Below are 22,344 nucleotides of genomic sequence, written 5' to 3'. Positions count from 1 at the left end.
AAATTCTCATGACATGCAATAACACACAGTAGCTGGCTGTTCGGAGCGACCTCAGCGAACTTGTAGGATACATAAACTCATGACATGTATCAACCCGCAATAGCCGTCTATTCGGTGCGCTTACAGGGAACTTTTGAATTGAACATTATATCTAATGCAGACCGTACGTTTGGCTGAAATTTTTCCGATCAGTAGGTCTTAATGTAATTGTAAATTATAAAATAACATTAGTGAGTTTGAGTTTACCAAAAGAATATTTTCTGAACTCAATACAAATATTGTGGCTGTGGAATTTCTAAAATAAAAAAATAAATAGTATACAACACAATTTTCCTATCAAATTCAGTTGCTTTGGAAACGTAACTTTTCTTTTAAATCATAACTTCCCATTTAACTCTTTTATAATAAGTATCAGTTAAAATATTTTTGTTAATTTATTATTATAGCGTTTTCTATGCCAGTATTTTATTTATATGTCTTAGCCCAGGTGTATGTGTCAGACTGGGGTGCTGCCTAATCCATCAGTGAACACATCAAATTAATAATTTCTAGTAATCTTGCAGTGCAGTTTTTGAACTTTGTTAAGTTAAAGTAAAATTAAAACATTCAATGATTGTTCAGGTCAATTCAGGCAGGTCAGGAACTTAGGACCGAGTTATGTTATTCAGAATGGCAATAATATATTCAATAATCTTCCAAGGCCTTTACTTTCGTGGAACGAATTTTGTTAAGTAAAGTTTTAACAAACACAGCTCCAGAATATTCCACGGTAATTTACAAACGTGGGAACGAACTGAGATTGCCAATTTAATATATTGCCTAATGTTAATGTACGTGCCTATCCATATAACTCTTAACATTTGTACCGTAAATTAGTTAATTAAATTTCATACAATGTAAATTTCGAAACCTAATCAGCCAGTATAATATAATATTATTTTACATCCAATGTTCCGGAACTAAATTATTGGGCGGAGTAACTACCTAATTGGCACGCGTATGAATTTTTTTTTCTTCTAACCCTTTGTAGCAGCCCAACTACGTAACCGATCAGACCTCGCGCGCTTTGTCCGTAAGTAAAATTTATCTTTTCGTATTATTAAATTAGCTCTTTGATGCCAAACGTATAAAATGAATGTAACGTAAAGTAAAGATCTGAATAGTAAAGTAAACTTACCCTTGAAGATCTTTTATTTGCTTGATGGAGATAGATAAAGGTTGTGGCGTCGTCCTTATGGCGACGAGCACGTTGTTATAAATAGTAATTTGTATCATTAAATGGCTAATACCGTCGCGAATTTGTTTTAGGCGAGTTTACGTAGCTGATGTATCTCACGTGTTGTTTGAATAGATGGCTACCATTTCCTAACTTCTACTCCTCTTCTAGAAATAACCGTTCTTAGACTACAGCTTCAATGTCTCGTGCCAAGACGCCGACACCCGGGTTGTGAGTCTACCTATTGTGAAGGGAAGTGAAATATTATTGTTTTGTAAAGTAAAACGTCGTACGCACAATTCAATAGAACATTGGATATTTTAGGCCTACCTAGAAGATATACTTTTTAGTTATTATAGTCTAATTGGCAGCAACGTGGCAGTACATAACTTTTCTTTACCATCTAAAAGTGGTGCTTTTAAGTTTTCATAATTAAACTGAACTTATAAGTACACTTTGTATTTCTAGTATTTATTACTACGACCTCAGAAGTCACCACCCCCATGTGTTATCGTCATACGGTACACAATTTTATTGCGCCAATCTGCTATTGATGTGCCTACTCTGCCATCAACTGGGTGAAACTGAGTGAAAACGCCACAATGCCTGCCATTAAAATAGAATATTTGTCTAAAGATGAGTTGGTATTTGAACTGATATCTAGAGGTATTAAATTAAATAGTGACAGTACAGTAAATGAACTCAGAAAGTCCTTAAGACAGTGTTTGAGAAACAATATTTTACCTACTCCTAGTAGCCTATTAAAAATAGACCACAATCAGGAAGTAAAACTTCTCAGTGAAAAAGTGATATTATTAGAACATGGGTGCAGTGAATTGAACAGTGCTAGTTCACCTTTAGAAATCACCCAATTCCAAGAAAAGTGTAAACATTTAATAAACCGTTTATTTTTAGACAACCAGCTAGAACTAAGTTCTGTACATAGTGAAACTTTATCAGCTTTACAGTGTAGGCTAGTAAATGTTGAACAACAGTTAGCTAAAAACTTGCTACCTACAGTGAACCTAGAACAGCTTAAAGTGTTAGAAGCCAATTTAAATGAATCATTAGAACAAGATGAGGCTATGGAACAGGCAGTGAAAGAACAAATAGGCCCTATTTCTGTACAACCACCAACAATATCACAGCCTACTGCCAGTACCCCCACTTTGCCTATAATGCCTATTTATAATGCAAACAATGATTGTATTAGTCAACCTATGTCTGGTATAAATATGTTTAATAAGTTAAACAACCCTGTAGAACATTATTTACAAAATTTTACAGTAACAAATGGTTTAGTAATACCTGAGCTAATAAACTTTTTGAAAACTTTGTTAAAACTAAAATGTGAAACTAGCCTATCAGAAAATGAAATTTTAGCATTGTTACCATGTTATGCAAAAGGTCCACTTTTAGCCAAAATAATACATTGTAAGTCTGTCATGCCAAATGTCAACTATCTACACAGGGAATTAATTAGTGCTTTTATCCCTGTAGGCCTAATTGAAAGACTGAGACTAGATTTAGTTTATAGGCCACAAAGGTTTGATGAGCCACTGTATGAATACATCTATGACATCAAAGAGCTCAGTCAAGTTTTATTGTGTAACATAAGTGAACAGGACTTGGTAACTTGTATAAAAAGAGGTATTAAGCCTACAGATAGAAATAAGTTAATTTTTGAAAACAATCCCATTTGTTTTACAGATTTGGAAAATGTGTGTATAGCTAGTAACAATATAACCTTTAATGATAACTTAAGGGACAATTTAAGTAAGACATATGTTAACAACATGTATCCACCACATGTTGAACTTAGAAAAAGTAGGCCTACTGTCAAAAACCCAAAGTTATGTTTCAATTGTAATAGGCCTGGTCACTTAGCAAAAAATTGTTTTAGGAATCCAAAAAACTAGTCGATAGGGGAGTGGTATTACACACAACACCTAAAAATATCCCTCCCCGGTTTCATAAGTTTAAGAATAATAATTTTATAAATAGTAATACAGTAAGAAAAGAAAAACACTATTTTATGAGAGTCTATGGTAAGGTAATTAAAAATTGGAGTAAATTAAACTATAGAAAACCTAATTTAAGACTAAATGTTAGACAGTGTAACAATATGCCTTTAATTGAAGCTATAGTGGGTAAAAATGTAAAAACAAACTGCTTATTAGATACTGGTGCTACAAGAGATATAATTAGTAAAGAATTTTATGATAGCCTATTGTTGAATAAAAATGTTTCTAAATTAATGAAGTCAGATGATAGAATGTTTGCTGCAAATAACACTGAAATAAAATGTTTTGGTTACTGTTATGCTAAGATAAAAATTTCTAAATTTTGTTGGAAAGTAAAATTTATTGTATTGGATAATTTAAAATGGGACATTGTATTGGGAAACCCATTTATATCTAATAGCAAATTAATTTTAGATCTTGATGGAGATTCATGTTATTTTAAATTCAATTGTAATGAGAAAATAACTATTGTCAGACAACAGCCTTTTGAACATGAAGTAAACAGCATTGATGTAAAAATAGGGTGCACTAGAGCTGAGGCTGAGATACAAAACCTTATAGGGGATTTTCCAAATGCTTTTAATCCAAAATTAGGAGAGGCTCTAGATTTGGAAGTGAGATTAGTTCTAAATGACCCCACACCTGTAAATATTAGGCCTTATTTTATGAGCCCTCCTACTGTAAATAAGATGAAAACAATAATACAGGATTGGTTGGACCAAGGAATAATTGAACCCAGTACTTCAGCCTACTCCAGTCCAGCCTTTTTAACCAAAAAGGACAGACTTGTAGTCAATTATACCGAATTAAATAAAAAGTTACAGAAAATTGATTTTCCCATTGGTGATTTAAATAATTATTATCAACATCTTAGTGGAGCCAAATATTTTTCAATAATAGATTTAAGAAAAAGTTTTTTGCAATGTCCATTATCACCTGATAGTCAAGATCTTACCTCATTTAGCACTATATTTGGTAAATATAAATTTAAACGAGTACCCTTTGGTTTACATGTTGGTAGTGCTGTATTGTCCGCCTATCTGGATAAAGTCCTAGACAATATAAAATTTAAATATGTGATAAATTTTTGTGATGATATCTTAGCGTACAGTAAAGACCTTGATTCGCATTTAGACATGTCAGAGAGATTGTAAATAGACTAAGCAAACATGGCTTAACGGCAAACCTAGAGAAAGCAAAGTTTTGTTTTGAGGAAATCTCCTTTTTGGGGAACTTAATAAAAAATAATACAGTAACTATAGATCCCGAGCGAACAAGGAGTATAAGAGAATTTATGCCGCCTAAGAACGCCAAACAAATTTCACAGTTTTTAGGTATGACCAATTTCTTTTCAAAATTTATAAATAATTATGCCGAATTATGTAATCCTTTAAATCGTTTAAGAAGGAAAAACGCTAAATTTGTTTGGACAAGTGAATGTCAAGATTCGTTTGTAAAGTTAAAAGAAGCTATAATGAATCCTCCTGTACTCCAGTTAGTCGATTTTTCAAAGCAATTTATAGTAATGACAGATGCTAGTGGAATAGCCGCAGGTGGTTGTTTGTTACAGGAAAACGACCAAAATGAATTAATGCCAATAGCCTATTACTCTAGGAAATTTACTGATGCCGAATTAAAATATACTGTTTATGAAAAAGAAGCTTTGAGTGCACTAATTTGCATAGAAAAATGGCACGAATTTTTAGAAGTAAGAACCTTTAAATTAATAACTGATAACCAAGCTTTATCCTATGTCCTCAATTACAAAAGGAAGGTAGGAAGACTTGCCCGGTGGATCGAGAGGATTTTGAATTTGCCATTTGAGGTGGAATTTAAAAGTTCCACCGATAATGCGCTGGCAGACGCCCTTTCACGTATGTTTGAGGGCGAGTCGACGGGAACAGCTGATCCGAGCCCCAGTGACTGCCGGAACGTTCCAGACCAGGATAAAAATAGATTATCGATTTCCTTCTGCCATTCAAACTCCTCCCGAAGGCAAACATGTAAACGAACATCTAATATAAAGCCTAAAATGCAGATAAATAATAAGTGCAATAACAAGGATAATTTGTGGTTGTTAATTAATGATTTGCCATTAGCGTTTAAAGATTTAGAAAAATATCAACTTCAAGATAAAGAAACTCAGCGAATCATTCAATCTGTAAAAAGCAATAGTAACAATTTATGTTATTTTATAAAAAACAATTTACTGATGTACAAAAGGAATGTAAAAAGTAAGAGTAAGATATTTTTGCCTGTACAGTTAGTTGATTTAGTATATGAATTCTTCCACAGTTCTTTAATAGGAGGTCATTTAGGCATTGCTAGAACGCAAAGAAAAATTAATCAGTATTTTTATAGACCTGATTTAGACGAAATTATAAAGGCAAAAGTCAAAGAATGTAATGTTTGTAAAATGAGTAAAGTGTGCCAAAGAAAATATGAAGGCGAATTAGTATCTGTGCCATTTAAGAACAATATGGATTGTTTATTCATAGATCTTTTAGGTCCCTTAGTGAGAACTAGAAACAGCAATGTATATTTACTTGTAGTTGTAGATGCCGCCAGTAAATTTCTATGGCTAATCCCTTTGAGGGAATGTAAGAGTGCTGAAATATGTAATAAATTAGACCGCATAATTTTTAACAACTTTTCTGTAACTAAAATAATAGTGTCAGACAATGCCGCATATTTTACATCACTGTATTTTAAGAAGTTCTTATTTAAGAATTTTATTGAACACCGTAGACTAGCGCCTTACAGGGCTAATGGAAATCAATCAGACAGGCATATTAGAAACATATCTACATTATTACGTAGTTTCTATCACAACTGTCATAGTAATTGGGATAATGACCTAGGCTATATACAATTAAGTTTAAAACACCGCCCATAATGAAAGCACAGGTTTTGCTGCCTTTGATTTAATGTTTAATCATTCGTGTAATAATGCTTTATCTAATTTATGGAAGCTAAATGATCTAATTGGTGAGAATTTGTCCAAGGAAACTGTTGTAAACAATTTAAAGAGAGCTGTGGTGAATGTAAAAAGGAGTATAGCACATAACAGTAATAGACAAAAGTACTCAGAGCAAAATGTAAAACATCCCTTTAAGTTGCATTCCTTAGTATGGATTAGAACCCACTATTTAAGCAATAAGGTAGAAAAGTTTTGTGCAAAATTAGCACCAAAATATGTAGGAATTTATAGAATTTTATATTTTTTAAGCCCTGTAACTTGTATTGTACAACACACTGAAAATGTTTTGAATGTAAAAGAGGTTCATATTGTAGATTTAAAATTAAATTAAGACCTGTTCTGTATAAAAAAAAAATTGTAGCATCCCTAGCTTAAGGAACCACTTGCTGCCAAATTTAAAAGATAAGATAAAATCCAGGAAGTTAACTGTTTGGTGAATTCTTAACGAATGTGTCAATGGAAATAAAATATAGAAAAAGAATTTGTAAATAGACTTAGTGTAAAGAAATGAGACAAAGTTGATCCTGACTGTTTGTAATGAGGGAACCAAATATGAAAAAAATTGTCTGTGTTTTGTAGGTATGCCGAAATGTTGAATTTTGAATTTTGTAGATATATTTGAAGTGTTAAAATTCATGTAGATGTAAGATATATAGGATGTTGTATGTAAATATATATATTAAGAGTGATGCAGTATTAATACGAAATGTGAGACTTAGCTTCTCGTGAGGGGACGTTTCATTCCAAAGTATTCGATCCATATTGGTAACTTGTCCGCAAGTCTCAGGGTATTTAATGGCACAACACTATACACAAAACACTGGTATGAATGCAAAAAAGAAGTATGAATGTGGCGCCTATATAACAAAACACTACACTACACTTGTTTACGATTTAATCGCCTTAAATGCCCTTATTCTTGCAACGACCCGCAAATTCTAAAACGCTGCAACGTGCACTGCATGAAAATAGTTTGCCTAAATTGATTTTATATTTTTGGTCCCTAAGCGAGCAGTCATAGAACTGCATTGGCATGCGATCTAGCGGATTTCATAGGAAACTTTTGAAACCCCGCGCTATCGTATTGTTATGGTTGAATTTGAATTTATGTAATAAATAAAAGGTTGAATTAAGTTTTTTATTTAGAATATGTTTAAAGTAAAGCGACTAATTAGGTTGCGAAATCAAAACAGGGGGGATATTCTGTACCGTAAATTAGTTAATTAAATTTCATACAATGTAAATTTCGAAACCTAATCAGCCAGTATAATATAATATTATTTTACATCCAATGTTCCGGAACTAAATTATTGGGCGGAGTAACTACCTAATTGGCACGCGTATGAATTTTTTTTCTTCTAACCCTTTGTAGCAGCCCAACTACGTAACCGATCAGACCTCGCGCGCTTTGTCCGTAAGTAAAATTTATCTTTTCGTATTATTAAATTAGCTCTTTGATGCCAAACGTATAAAATGAATGTAACGTAAAGTAAAGATCTGAATAGTAAAGTAACTTACCCTTGAAGATCTTTTATTTGCTTGATGGAGATAGATAAAGGTTGTGGCGTCGTCCTTATGGCGACGAGCACGTTGTTATAAATAGTAATTTGTATCATTAAATGGCTAATACCGTCGCGAATTTGTTTTAGGCGAGTTTACGTAGCTGATGTATCTCACGTGTTGTTTGAATAGATGGCTACCATTTCCTAACTTCTACTCCTCTTCTAGAAATAACCGTTCTTAGACTACAGCTTCAATGTCTCGTGCCAAGACGCCGACACCCGGGTTGTGAGTCTACCTATTGTGAAGGGAAGTGAAATATTATTGTTTTGTAAAGTAAAACGTCGTACGCACAATTCAATAGAACATTGGATATTTTAGGCCTACCTAGAAGATATACTTTTTAGTTATTATAGTCTAATTGGCAGCAACGTGGCAGTACATAACTTTTCTTTACCATCTAAAAGTGGTGCTTTTAAGTTTTCATAATTAAACTGAACTTATAAGTACACTTTGTATTTCTAGTATTTATTACTACGACCTCAGAAGTCACCACCCCCATGTGTTATCGTCATACGGTACACATTTAACTGGCATATGTTATAATAGTTGAAGCACTTTTGTCTTACTTACAGCACTTTCTTGGTACATTATTTACGATGGCTTTGTAAGCTTTGTAATCACTGAAATTATGGGAGATAATCCTAAATCCATCCATTTATCTACCCACAACGTTTAGGATTAAGCATATTGTGAGAGTGTTCATAACATAAAGTGATATGAAATGACAAGTGTCGAATAGTTTGCGACTCCTTGATGGAGGTTTAAAGTACGGAAGAATGCATAAACTTCGGAAACAACTTCGGAATACGTAAAATTCTTAGAGGGCCTCTTGAGGGTTAGTTATGCTAATGAAATAATAACTTTGTAAAGAGAGGATTTGCATATTTGTATTCTCTATATTTCGGATTATCTTTAATCTTCCACCACTTCAAACAGGACTTAGTTGAGTTAAATGAAGATTAAATCAAGTCTCTTGGGTCTATACATAAATTACAGCCAATTATTAAAAGATTCAAGAAAATCAGGCTTTGTTTGTGCAAACTTTTAGCTTCAAATTAGTAAATATTTATTGATTGTAATTGAAAGTCAGAGCATACAATAGCTGCTCGTAAAGTCTCCAATTGTAGAAAGAATGGATAAATTTAAAGGTTTATTTAGAAATATGTCTTCTACATGATTAATAAATACCACACATTCGTGCTTTATGGTTAAATGTACTTATTGTAAAAAATAATATCGATAACGAATATAGGAAATATACTTAAAATTTATCATGAATCGTCATTTCAATGTACCGAGTTCAAATACCTTCCATGACATTAGAATGAGCGTCCAATTTCTCCTTGGTCTGCCGGGAACGTAATAAGTTCTTCCCTGTATGATTGTCTGTCTGCCTGTCTACAGGTTTAAAGTTTGCATGCAACCTCAGAGAGCCTGCTTCGCATTACAGACAACACGCCACTGTACGTGAGTTTGGTACGTTTACTCTTGCCACGCTTTATTTCAGCAATTTATCTTTCTCAAAGAATACCTGTTTTTTGTATACGTATATTTATCTCCTTAATATGGAGAGATATTTCCAAACTCTGTAAATCTATCAATTTTATTAGAAATAATATATTATCCGTTATAATACATTGTAATCGTAACTCATAAAGTCCAAGAACATATGAGTTCACAATGTAGCTACTCTTCCAATCTTTCCTCATTTTAATTCCTGTATACGCTGTACTATATATTATCAGGAAAATTTCGCCGCTCTGTCCGACAACGCATTACTATTGTCTTCGTCAGTCTCCCCAGTTACAGTTACATCAACTGGAACGGAATTGCCTTTACCTTTAACACCATTTTGACTATAGACTACACTTTTTATTACTATTTAAAACCCACATTCTCGATCAATTTACCTAAGGCAAGTACTCCACCAAAATATATCTACTACTTAAGCGCTAACATTTTCATACGAGGTTTTTTTATATTATACACTCTTTGGTACACAGTGCGGTGCATTGATTTCAGTACCTAGTGGAGTGTACTCAAACAGTAACACTAGTTTGATTACAATTTTAATTTAAATAACCAACTAAAAAATATGAATCAATGTTCGGCGTCTGTCAGTGCCAACTTAATGAACTCAGCGACATGTTTCGTTATGCCTAAAACTCCTTCTTGCATCACGACATTGTCAAATTTTTCATGGTTTTTGAAAATTTTCTTGAACCCGTTGTTCGCCGCTTCGTCGGCTACTCGCTGAGCGATTTCTCCAGCTTTCTCTTGGTCATTCTTGGTGAGGGTGTTCAGCTCTCGGATGTACTTCTCCAGATGCTGAAGAGTGGTCACGGCGACTGTCTCGAAAAAGTTTGCTGCCTCTTTCTCCGAAAACAGATGACCCTTCTCTGAGAATGTCTCGCTGGCTATTGTCACGTCTTCTGCCACAACATGGGCGATTGCTTTTACCAACTCTGTTATTCGTTTCTGAAAATTTACAAAGTGTCAATTTTCCCTAGAAAAGATATTTTTCATACTAAACTATTGTTATCCTTTTATTTTTATATTTCTTATATATTGTGACAATGTTAATCGTGATTACAATTGCATGTATATTATGTGTAAAGTAAATCAAACAAAATTATTACAGGCACTTTTCAAGAGAGAAATTTAAAAAGAAAATAGTACCAGCCCTCCTATTTATGAGCGTCCGCCCACCTTGTTGTGAGTACACATGTTCACGTCTTGAGGAATCTCATTGAAAATAAAAAAACGTTGTTCGCTTACGAAGATTTGTAATAATAAAATTAATTGATTAGCATCACATTGTTCAATTTGCTTTAGCTATAATAAATATCTAAAATTAGTTTAAACATTTTAATTTCTGTTTTTGCGTACTTGGAATATAATATTAAAAAGTTATGATTACTTTTTTCTCTGTTTTTTCAAGATTATTATTTGTCTCACTAACCATAATTTTAAATTTTCGTAATTATGAGAAACCCATGTTAGTTAATTATATGTGTATTTAAATTTTAATTCAGATTAAATTAAATAGTTTTTATTAACAGCCTAGTTGTGAGTTTTTGTCAGGCCAAATACGTATGAGGTAGTGAGACTGATGAGGCAGTGAGAATGATGAGGTAGTGAGCCTGATGAGGTAGTGAGCCTGATGAGGTAGTGAGAATGATGAGGTAGTGAGCCTGATTGATGAGGTAGTGAGCCTGATGAGGTAGTGAGAATGATGAGTTATTGAACCTGATGAGGTAGTGAGCTTGATGAGGTAGGGAGCCTGATGAGGTAGTGAGAATGATGAGGTAGTGAGCCTGATGAGGTAGTGAGAATGATGAGGTAGTGAGCCTGATGAGGTAGTGAGCCTGATGAGGTAGTGAGAATGATGAGGTAGTGAAAATGAATAGATGTGAGCCTGATGAGGTAGTAAGCCTGATGAGGTAGTGAGCCTGATGACTTTCTGAGATTGTTATCATAATCATTAAAAATACTAAGAAGTTTAGAATGAAACTGTTGAACCAAATCTTGAAATAATTCTGTTCGTGATTTCTTTATTTAGTGTTAACTGAGAAAATATTTATGATATTAATATGATATTTATAATTATATAATTACACACACACACACACACACACACACACACACACACACACACACACACACACACACACACACACACACACACACACACACACACACACACACACATATATATACATATATATAAAATTCAAATTTGTATACATGGCAATAGACTTATTCAATTTTTCAATATAAACATTGAATCACTAAAAGTACTTCCTCCGCCGGGACTGAAACCCGTATCTCTCACTTGCCAAGTGAATGTGCTACCATTACGTAAATTATATTTATATATGTGAGTTATAATATTTGTAGTGCGTTATATTTAATAATACACAACAAATTATAGTATTTATGACATATAATATTTATGACATTATTGTAATTTTATTTAGGGATTATAACAATGTTTCACTATTAAATAAACATCATCTTCTTTTAGGAATAACCAAGGCAAATCTATTTATTGTATTAATAACTTACTATTGTACAAACCAACATTTTTGTAAGTAAATAAACACTAGTAACGAATATTTATTGATAATAAAGAATATTATTATTAATTATTATTCATTAATATTGATTAAGAGTAAGTTCATGGATAATAAATAGCATACCGAATCCTTAGAAACCGGTAACGTGTTGGATGTTCCACATAATAAAATCAGCCCCAAGACTATAATGTTTGTCCACATTTTCAAAACAATTACCTAGAACAGAGGCATATACGTTAGATTCCTTTAAGGATATCATTAGAGATTACTGAGAGAACGCTCGGGGACTCATTTTGTAACTGTATTTTTAGTCCTAATATAGTTATTCATATAAAGAAGGCATATACTTTAGGTTTCTTTAGGATCTCATTAGAGATGTACTGAGAGAAGGTTCAGGGACTAATTTGCAACTGCATTTTTAGTCGTAATATAGTTATTCATATAAAAGAGGCATATACGTTAGGTTTCTTTAGGGATCTCATTAGAGATGTACTGAGAGAAGGCTCAAGGACTCATTTGTAACTGCATTTTTAGTCGTAATGTAGTTATTCTTATAAAGGATGCATATACGTTAGGTTCCTTTAGGGATCTCATTAGAGATGTACTGAGAGAAGGCTCAGGGACTCATTTGTAACTGCATTTTTAGTCGTAATGTAGTTATTCTTATAAAGGATGCATATACGTTAGGTTTCTTTAGGGATCTCATTAGAGATGTACTGAGAGAAGGCTCAGGGACTCATTTGTAACTGCATTTTTAGTCGTAATATAGTTATTCTTATAAAGGAGGCATATACGTTAGGTTTCTTTAGGATCTCATTAGAGATGTACTGAGAGAAGGCTCAGGGACTCATTTGTAACTGCATATTTATGTCGTAATATAGTTATTCTTATAAAGGAGGCATATACGTTAGGTTTCTTTAGGATCTCATTAGAGATGTACTGAGAGAAGGCTCAGGGACTCATTTGTAACTGCATTTTTAGTCGTAATGTAGTTATTCTTATAAAGGAGGCATATATGTTAGGTTTCTTTAGGGATCTCATTAGAGATGTACTGAGAGAAGGCTCAGGGACTCATTTGTAACTGCATTTTTAGTTGTAATGTAGTTATTCTTATAAAGGAGGCATATACGCTAGGTTTCTTTAGGGATCTCATTAGAGATGTCTGATAGAAGGCTCAGGGACTCATTTGTAACTGCATTTTTAGTCGTAATGTAGTTATTCTTATAAAGAAGACATATGCGTTAGGTTTCTTTAGGGATCTCATTAGATATGTACTGAGAGAAGGCTCGGGGACTCATTTGTAACTGCATTTTTAGACATAATATAGTTATTTATATAAAGGGAAATTTAAAAATCTGTATAGGGAAACTTCCAAAACAAAAAATAGGTTCTCATCATTAACAGAATTGTTGAAAAAATCAAAACTATTATCCGTTAAACATGATTTAGGATTTAATTCTGCTTCTCAAAATATTTTTAGTCTAGAATGATTCTTGTTTCAGTTATTGGAAAGATAAGGTAGAGATTATTGCGTTAGGTCTATTTTATTGCTTTCGAATACTTCTTATTATTTACATAAATATTCTCATATTTTATTCGTAAATTATTGTTACCAAATTGCATAGTTTAAGAGTTTACACTTCTTTACTTTCAGAGACTGCAATGGCCAACTCTCTAATCAATCGTAGTTTGAAGTAGACGAGCAAAATTAATATTAGTATTTGACTTGACGACTGAACATTTTCCACTCTCTAGGGCTTCAAGAAATGAAATATATTTAAACAAAGTGGTTTATATTAGTGACAAGTTCCAACGGTATACTAGTACCCTTATAAATTAGTATATGCTATAAATTTTTACATTTAAGGTAAAATAAAAATACAGAAAACGGATAAGTATTCGTAAGCGGTAATAACAGCATTTTTTCTATAAACCTTGATGAATCGATAAGTAGACTGACCACTTGGCCTCAGAAATCAACCCTTTACTTTTTATTAAACTGATGGATATAATCATGAGAAGTATGCTGCTACTTACTTTATCATTCATTATTCTTTATTCAGCCAGACCTAACACACATATCAGCTGAACGACGGTATCAGCTACTACTATATAAAATAATTCCTTAGAAACGCAGTCGTCCTCAAGACGCTGGATCTTGTGAACAAATTGTGAAAAGAACTCTCACCCTAAAACGACCGTGTCGTGTTGCACATGAACCGACTCAGTGATTCATTATTTCCAATACTTGGCTACATTGGTGGTGTGTAACATTAATAATAATACGTACGTTAATGTTGGTAAAACAACAAACCTAATTTTGGGATATTGGAATTGTTGTATGCCTCAATATAACCTAAAACTGCTCGTTTTGCTGCAACCCTGCCAATATCAGGTAACGCGCCGCTTTCATCGGTTATTCCTGATAGTTCCAGTTATTCACCAGATTGTTCCATAGCAGAGATTTAGTACAAGAGTATTCTTTGCACATTAAGATGATGGAGTCTCCACGTAAAATCTAAATACCACATCTTTTTATCAAACACGATAATGTTGGAAGGTATGCAAAATCCGTCCATGCCAAAACTAGATACATAGAAAAAATGAAACTAAGTTTCTAATTAGAACTCCAATCGGATAGAGTTAGCCCACACTATCCATTAAAAAAATAACAGAAATTTTTCATTTAATTTAAGGCCATCCGTGAACATTTTGTTTGATGGAATGCTCCATTTAATAATTCTTCTACCGTAAATGTTTAGTTGATAGTTGATTAGTGCAAAGAATAAAGGATTTCCGGTATTACGTGTTTTGTTTCTAACCCAATATTTTTAATTATATTTAAATATAAAGTGTGCCAAACTATATTGTTAAAGTTTGACTAAGCAGAGAAGTTTTATTTTACAGTAGTGTCTTAACAACAAAAACATTTTCACACATTTAAGTGCTGGATTTAATAAAAAGTTGTTATTACAGTTTCAAAATTAAATCAGCTATCACTCGTTTTATTGGAAAAAAATTTAGTCTTATAGAAACAGTCAACCTTTAACCAACCGAATATAATCACCCAGTATTCATCTAGTTTCCAAAGCTACTGATCTTAGTTTTCCAATATTTTATCACCAGCCTAGTAAGCCTGCAGGACTTCTTTACTCCTACTAGTACTATCCAGTACTTTACTTCCATATCACCTCGTACTATCCAGTATTTTTAGGAAGTTAAAACGTTGTTCAATTAATCATAAAGCCGATACTGTGAGTAAACAATAAAAATAGTAAATAGGTCATGACCAACTAGAAAGTTATAAAAAAATGAGGCATAGACGCCATTGCCACACTACTTTTTACATTGCCATACAACTGCAGAAATACTCTTGCGATATTCACTCAATCAATTACATTTTATAACTTAAGGTAATGACTTACTGCCAGCTTAGTTGGTTTTGCAAAAAATAATATTACAGTTGAATATAGATAACACACTTAAATTAGCTTTCTAGAATATCGGAAAGAACCAATTTACCTCCAGAATCGTCCCGCAGGGGATAATGGAAGGTTTTATTACGGCCTCGTGTCATGACAGGCGGAACGTACAGACTTTCTTTTAATGAGTCATAAATCCATCCAAGTTACTGAGTATCTCGACAATGCTATCTAAAATTGAAACGGTTTAATAGCGAACGTTTTCTAATGCGACGTGGAATTACGCTTAAACACGTTGTTGATACTGCTAATTACTCTATGTTTACTTACTTTTGGGAACTTGTCCTGAGCAAAAGGATCTGTAAAAGGAGTAATGGTCATTTTAAACGATTACAAATGTTACCTTCTGTTTGTTGAATATATCGTAGATAGCGATTGTCATAAGTTTTTGTTGTTTAAAACACATAATTAACTGATTAAAAGGATGCTGTCACATTTATATTTCTCCCCACCATGCATTACAAACATCTATTAGTGAACTTCGAACTTGCAGACTTAAAGCTTTTAGTTAAGGTGGTATTCGTTTCCCTAAAATATATATTCAATATTGGTGTAACACAGTAAATTGATAGGTTTATAGTTACTATTACAAAGAAAATAACAAAGTAGTGGAATATAGGAACTCTCTTAAAATCACTCTTGCATTAACAACTTATTTAAAGCCCTCTTTATGCGTATTTTACAATACCAATATTGTACCAATAAAGTGTATTTGAATTCCGCTAAGTGGTGAGCGAGCGGTAAGTATTGAGCCACAGTAGTAAGATAGCAGTAATTCCCGAGACACGTTGGTTAGCCTGACATACAATTACGACACCAATGTGAGCCACAGTAGTAAGATAGCAGTAATTCCCGAGACACGTTAGTGAGCCTGACATACAATTACGGCACCAATGTGAGCCACAGTAGTAAGATAGCAGTAATTTACGAGACACGTTGGTTAGCCTGTCGTACAAATACAGCACCAATGTGACCCACAGCGGTAATGGTAAGTCAGCATTAATTGCCGAGACACGTTGGTTATCCAGACGTAAATGCCGAGACACGTTGGTGAGCCTGCTGTACAATTACCGCAAAAATATGAGCCAAAGTAGTAAGATAGCAGTAATTCCCGAGATACGTTGGTTAGCCTGACATACAATTATGTCACCAATGTGAGCCACAGTAGTAAGATAGCAGTAATTCTCGAGACACGTTGGTGAGCCAGCCGTACAATTACTGCACCAATGTGAGCCACAGTAGTAAGATAGCAGTAATTCCCGAGAACGTTGGTTAGCCTGACATACAATTACGGCACCAATGTGAGCCACAGTAGTAAGATAGCAGTAATTTACGAGACACGTTGATTAGCCTGTCGTACATATACAGCACCAATGTGACCCACAGCGGTAATGGTAAGTCAGCATTATTTGCCGAGACACGTTGGTTATCCAGACGTAAATGCCGAGACACGTTGGTGAGCCTGCTGTACAATTACCGCAAAAATATGAGCCACAGTAGTAAGATAGCAGTAATTCTCGAAACACGTTGGTGAGCCAGCCGTACAATTACTGCACCAATGTGACCCACAGTAATAAGATAGCAGTAATTCTCGAGACACGTTGGATAGCCTTCTGTACAATTTATTACTGCACCAATGTGAGCCACAGTCGTAAGATAGCAGTAATTCTCGAGACACGTTGGTGAGCCAGCCGTACAATTACTGCACCAGTGAGAGCCACAGTAGTAAGATAGCAGTAATTCCCGAGACACGTTGGTGAGCCAGCCGTACAATTACTGCACCAGTGAGAGCCACAGTAGTAAGATAGCAGTAATTCCCGAGACACGTTGGTGAGCCAGCCGTACAATTACTGCACCAGTGAGAGCCACAGTAGTAAGATAGCAGTAATTCCCGAGTACGTTGGTTAGCCTGACATACAATTACGGCACCAATGTGAGCCACAGTAGTAAGATAGCAGTAATTTACGAGACACGTTGATTAGCCTGTCGTACATATACAGCACCAATGTGACCCACAGCGGTAATGGTAAGTCAGCATTAATTGCCGAGACACGTTGGTTATCCAGACGTAAATGCCGAGACACGTTGGTGAGCCTGCTGTACAATTACCGCAAAAATATGAGCCACAGTAGTAAGATAGCAGTAATTCTCGAGACACGTTGGTGAGCCAGCCGTACAATTACTGCACCAATGTGACCCACAGTAATAAGATAGCAGTAATTCTCGAGACACGTTGGATAGCCTTCTGTACAATTTATTACTGCACCAATGTGAGCCACAGTCGTAAGATAGCAGTAATTCTCGAGACACGTTGGTGAGCCAGCCGTACAATTACTGCACCAGTGAGAGCCACAGTAGTAAGATAGCAGTAATTCCCGAGACACGTTGGTGAGCCAGCCGTACAATTACTGCACCAATGTGACCCACAGTAATAAGATAGCAGTAATTCTCGAGACACGTTGGTGAGCCAGCCGTACAATTACTGCACCAGTGAGAGCCACAGTAGTAAGATAGCAGTAATTCTCGAGACACGTTGGTGAGCCAGCCGTACAATTACTGCACCAATGTGACCCACAGTAATAACGATCAACTGGATTCGACGCCTTTAGTACCAAACTTATAAAAGAAATTAAAATATTTATTACACCAGTATTAACTTATCTTATAAATTGCAGCATGACTACCGGAATTTTTCCAAATAAACTGAAACAGAGTATTGTTGTGCCTCTGTTAAAAAAAGGAAACTCCACACAATTAAGCAACCTTAGACCAATCAGCCTACTTTCAATTTTCTCTAAAATATTCGAAAAAATAGTCAATATACGTTTAGTTAATTTCCTTAATAGAAACAATTTTATTAATATTAACCAATACGGGTTCAGGAAAGGGAAATCTACCGAAGACGCGCTAATAAACTTCACTAATAAGATATATTTAAATTTAAACGAAAGCAATAAAGTTACAGGACTATTCATTGATTTTCGTAAAGCGTTCGACTTAGTTAACCACAGAATTTTATTAAGTAAACTAGAATCAATAGGAATCAGAGGAATAGCTTTAAATTGGTTTACGACCTATTTAACAGGCAGAAACCAGCAGGTAAAAATTGAGAGCTGTCGTAGTCCTCCTCTAACCATAAATTCAGGCGTCCCTCAAGGTTCAATTTTATCAGCAACTTTGTTTCTTATTTTTATTAACGACCTACTTGAACAGACTTTTCGTGGTAAAATTAGTGCATTTGCAGATGACATTGCGAATTTTTATGCGGAAAAAGAAATCGAAATTCTGCATCAAAGGATTACAACGGACATATCCTTAATGCAACGATGGTGCTGTAACAATAAAATGCAAATCAATGTAAACAAAACAAAATATATAAATTTCGGCTTTATAGACTTTCTTTTTGAAATTCCGCTTACATATCACCTACAGGATTGTACGCAAACTAGTCTGTGTACCTGCCAAGCTATAGAACAGGTTAGTCATTTTAAGTATTTGGGAATCACTATTGATGAAGAATTGAATTGGGGAAAACATATTCAGGAGCTGAACAGCAAAATACGATCTACAGTAAGAACATTCTACTTTTTAAAACAATTCTGTGATAAATTCTTATTGCGAAACCTCTACTATTCTTTAGTCCAGTCAAGACTTCAGTACGGAATAATCTGTTGGGGAGGTGCGTACAGAAGTCTAATAGATAATCTTAGAGTATCACAAAATCATATAGTGCGTATAATGCTAGGAAAAAAACTCAGAGATAGCTCGTTCCCCCTATTCCAACAAATTAGAACTCTACCCATTCAACATTTATATGTGTACAAAGTGCTGAAACTGTTTTATAGAAGAAGTGGCAATGAAGGTACAACTTTCCTTGTATATGGAACAAGAAACGTAAATAAAAGAATTTTTAGAGTACCAAAAGTAAAAAAGGAAATATTTAGACTTTGCTTTCAGTACGTAGGTCCAAAATTCTTTAATAAATTACCTATTAATATTAGATCAATAGATAAATTAAACCTTTTCAGCAATAGTGTATTTGACTGGTTAATTGAGATAGATGATGTTAGATTTTTTAATAGAGTCATTAGCTAAGGTTAAAAGTTACTGTTTATTTTATATAAAAATTAATTTGGTTTCATGTACCAAATTGTATAAAGATGGTTATTGCATATAATGTATAATGTACTGTGTGTTATTGAATGCATGTACATGCATTTTGTAATAGTGAATGTGCCTAAATAGCGCATTGATTTTTTCTTTGACAGAAGTTATTTATATGTTTATAATGTTGATTTGTTTTTAATGTACTATGTTTGCTGCTATGTTTTTAATTTGTTTTGTTTTCTTTTTAATTCGAATTGTATAAATAGGATACTAATTGTTATGTTGTTTTTGCTGTTAATATTAGATAATTTTTATTGTGACATTATATGGATAAGTAATTACTAGTTATTTTTATATTGGTTATATTTTTTGTATTCTTATTTTTAGTTTCATTTGTAGTTTCAGGCACCTCGGAGAGTGGCCAGCATGTAATTTAATGCAAACTGAACTCTAAAAGTAATATTAAGTTTATTTTATTTTGTTAATCCTAATCACGCTACTGGACATGTGATTGGGCTATTCCTAAGATTTTATTTTTGTACTGTTTTTGTAATTTTTTGAAGGAATAAATCATTATTCTCATATTCTCAATAAGATAGCAGTAATTCTCGAGACACGTTGGATAGCCTTTCGTACAATTACGAAACCAATGTGCTTCTAACTAATACTTAGCACTTGTTATAGTTTGTGATCATTGCAGTGTCAATCTCCATCCTTAAGCGGTGTCGGGTTGAGTAGTCAGCACAGTAGTCGGGTAGAGTAGTAAATCAGCAGTAATTCTCGAGACACGTTGGATAGCCTGCCGTACAGCACCAATGTGAGCAACAGTGGAAAGTCATCAGTAATTCCCGAGACAGTATAAGTTTGTGATCATTGCAGTGTCAATCCCTATCCTCAAGCGGTGTCGGGTTGAGTAGTCAGCACAGTAGTCGGGTAGAGTAGTAAATCAGCAGTAATTCTCGAGACACGTTGGATAGCCTGCCGTACAGCACCAATGTGAGCAACAGTGGAAAGTCATCAGTAATTACCGAGACAGTATAAGTTTGTGATCATTGCAGTGTCAATCCCTATCCTCAAGCGGTGTCGGGTTGAGTAGACAGCACAGTAATCGGGTAGAGTAGTAAATCAGCAGTAATTCTCGAGACTCGTTGGATAGCCTGCCGTACAGCACCAATGTGAGCAACAGTGGAAAGTCATCAGTAATTCCCGAGACAGTATAAGTTTGTGATCATTGCAGTGTCAATCCCTATCCTCAAGCGGTGTCGGGTTGAGTAGTCTAATGTTACTATTTATGTAAAACTTATGGCCACTCAGTATTTTGTAACTATCACATTTCTACCTAACTAATGCGACCTATGGTTTGCAATCATTACAGTTTCATCTTTATTCAACCTCAAGCGGTGGCGGATTGAGTAATCTAATGTTACTATTAATTTAGGTACGATTGCCATTAATTATTTTGTAACTATCTCACTTCTACCTAACTAATACATAGTTCTTGTTATGGTTCGCAAACATAGCAGTGTCATATTTATCCAACCTCAAGCGGTGTCGGGTTGAGTGTCTAATGTTACTATTCATGTAAGACTGATTGCCATTTAGTATTTTGTAACTATCTCACTCTTACTTAATTAATATATAGCTCTTGTTATAGTTCGAGAGGGAGAGAAAGAGAGAGAGAGAGAGAGGAGTGGGTGGGTGGACGGACAATCAAATCATTATATGATAAACCAGATACTGATATTTTTTCCAAATTGTTTAACTCTATTTTCATCACTAACAATCATTAAATCTAACCAAGACTCGGTATCAGGCCTATGATAAGTCGGTTTCAATGGTAATACATTAAGATTCAAGTTACGAACTATGAGAGAGAGAGAAGTAAAGAGAGAGAGAGAGAGAGAGAGAGAGAGAGAGAGAGAGAGAGAGAGAGAGAGAGAGAGAGAGAGAGAGAGAGAGAGAGAGGAGTGGGTGGGTGGACGGACAATCAAAAACCTGTTTTCAAGAAGACCTGCCAGTCTTCTAATGATAACTTTTTTCAACTGATTTTTATTGAACGTTATTTCAAATACGCTTAATTAAACAAGATGATTTTCAAAACACCTGCAATTTTGTATTTCATTTGACACTTTCGTTTTACTCATTTTTATAATTCCAATTAAACTAACATGAATGACCTTCTGTTACTTTCTGAGGCGGAAATTCCCATCGCCTTACAATTTAATGGGCTTGTTTTCTTAAACTGGTCACTCGTTGTAGGATAATTTTCACTTTGATCGTAGTCAGTAACCATTAGGGATGTTAATAAACAATGCAGTCTGTCACCGATGCCCGCTTTAGTAATTCTTAAATGTGTTCAAGTCAATAATAATTGTCAGACGATATTTCAATTATAATTTAAAATTTCATTTGAATTGCATGGATATTATTCTACAATGTATAAATTTAAAGACGTATTTAAATTTAAAGAGTTTTGAATATGAATTGGCTTCTTCTAGAGTAGGCATTACGTAATAATGTTGTAGTATATTTTCAGTTATTTTGGCTATATAGTCTTTATTTTATTCAATTTATATTAATGTTTAATGTTTATTAAACGTTTAAATAAACGGTTACTTTATACTCTAATATGAATATGAAATCAATTTTTTCTGTAAATGGTGATAAATAAAATGTGTGTGTAGCTGTTGTGCTCATAATGTCTAAGGACAGTCTATAAACCATACAGGGGCTCTTTATTTTCACTTTATTAAATTTTCTTATCCTGGTTGCTCTACAACTAACAAATCTTCAATCTCAAGTAATACATTTAAGTTAAGACTAGGATAACAATACAGGTAGCAAGAGATTGATTTCAATCCCAGAAAATAATATTAATGTGTTTTAATGAGGA

At 34.0% G+C, this 22,344-nt stretch overlaps 1 protein-coding gene across 3 annotated transcripts; it reads right to left on the bottom strand.

Annotated features, from left to right (window-relative positions):
• Window positions 1-9,835: 9,835 nt before the first annotated feature.
• LOC124356187 lies at window positions 9,836-15,454 on the bottom strand. 3 transcript variants are annotated; one of them, XM_046807369.1, is made up of 3 exons: window positions 15,385-15,454; window positions 11,986-12,078; window positions 9,836-10,261 (listed from the first exon to the last, which is right to left on the bottom strand). In XM_046807369.1, exons 2-3 carry the CDS (start codon window positions 12,061-12,063, stop codon window positions 9,884-9,886), a joined length of 456 nt encoding a protein of 151 aa, XP_046663325.1. In that variant the 5' UTR covers window positions 12,064-12,078; window positions 15,385-15,454; the 3' UTR covers window positions 9,836-9,883. The 3 variants fall into 3 exon arrangements, with proteins under 3 accessions (XP_046663325.1, XP_046663326.1, XP_046663324.1); XM_046807370.1 differs by having other exon boundaries at window positions 15,288-15,421; XM_046807368.1 differs by lacking the exon at window positions 15,385-15,454 and adding an exon at window positions 13,900-13,926.
• Window positions 15,455-22,344: the final 6,890 nt, after the last annotated feature.

This window comes from Homalodisca vitripennis, chromosome 2 (assembly GCF_021130785.1).
Source record: "Homalodisca vitripennis isolate AUS2020 chromosome 2, UT_GWSS_2.1, whole genome shotgun sequence".
Taxonomy (NCBI): Eukaryota; Metazoa; Arthropoda; class Insecta; order Hemiptera; family Cicadellidae; genus Homalodisca; species Homalodisca vitripennis.
The sequence above is the reverse complement of the archived record's forward strand: the minus strand, read 5'-3'. Positions and strand labels throughout refer to the sequence as shown.

Bases quoted from the DNA above. Each gene is read 5' to 3' on its own strand.
- LOC124356187 (XM_046807368.1), bottom strand. The intron at 10,262-11,985 runs GTATGCTATTTA...GTAAATTTTCAG, and splicing joins TACCGGTTTCTAAGGATTCG to AAACGAATAACAGAGTTGGT.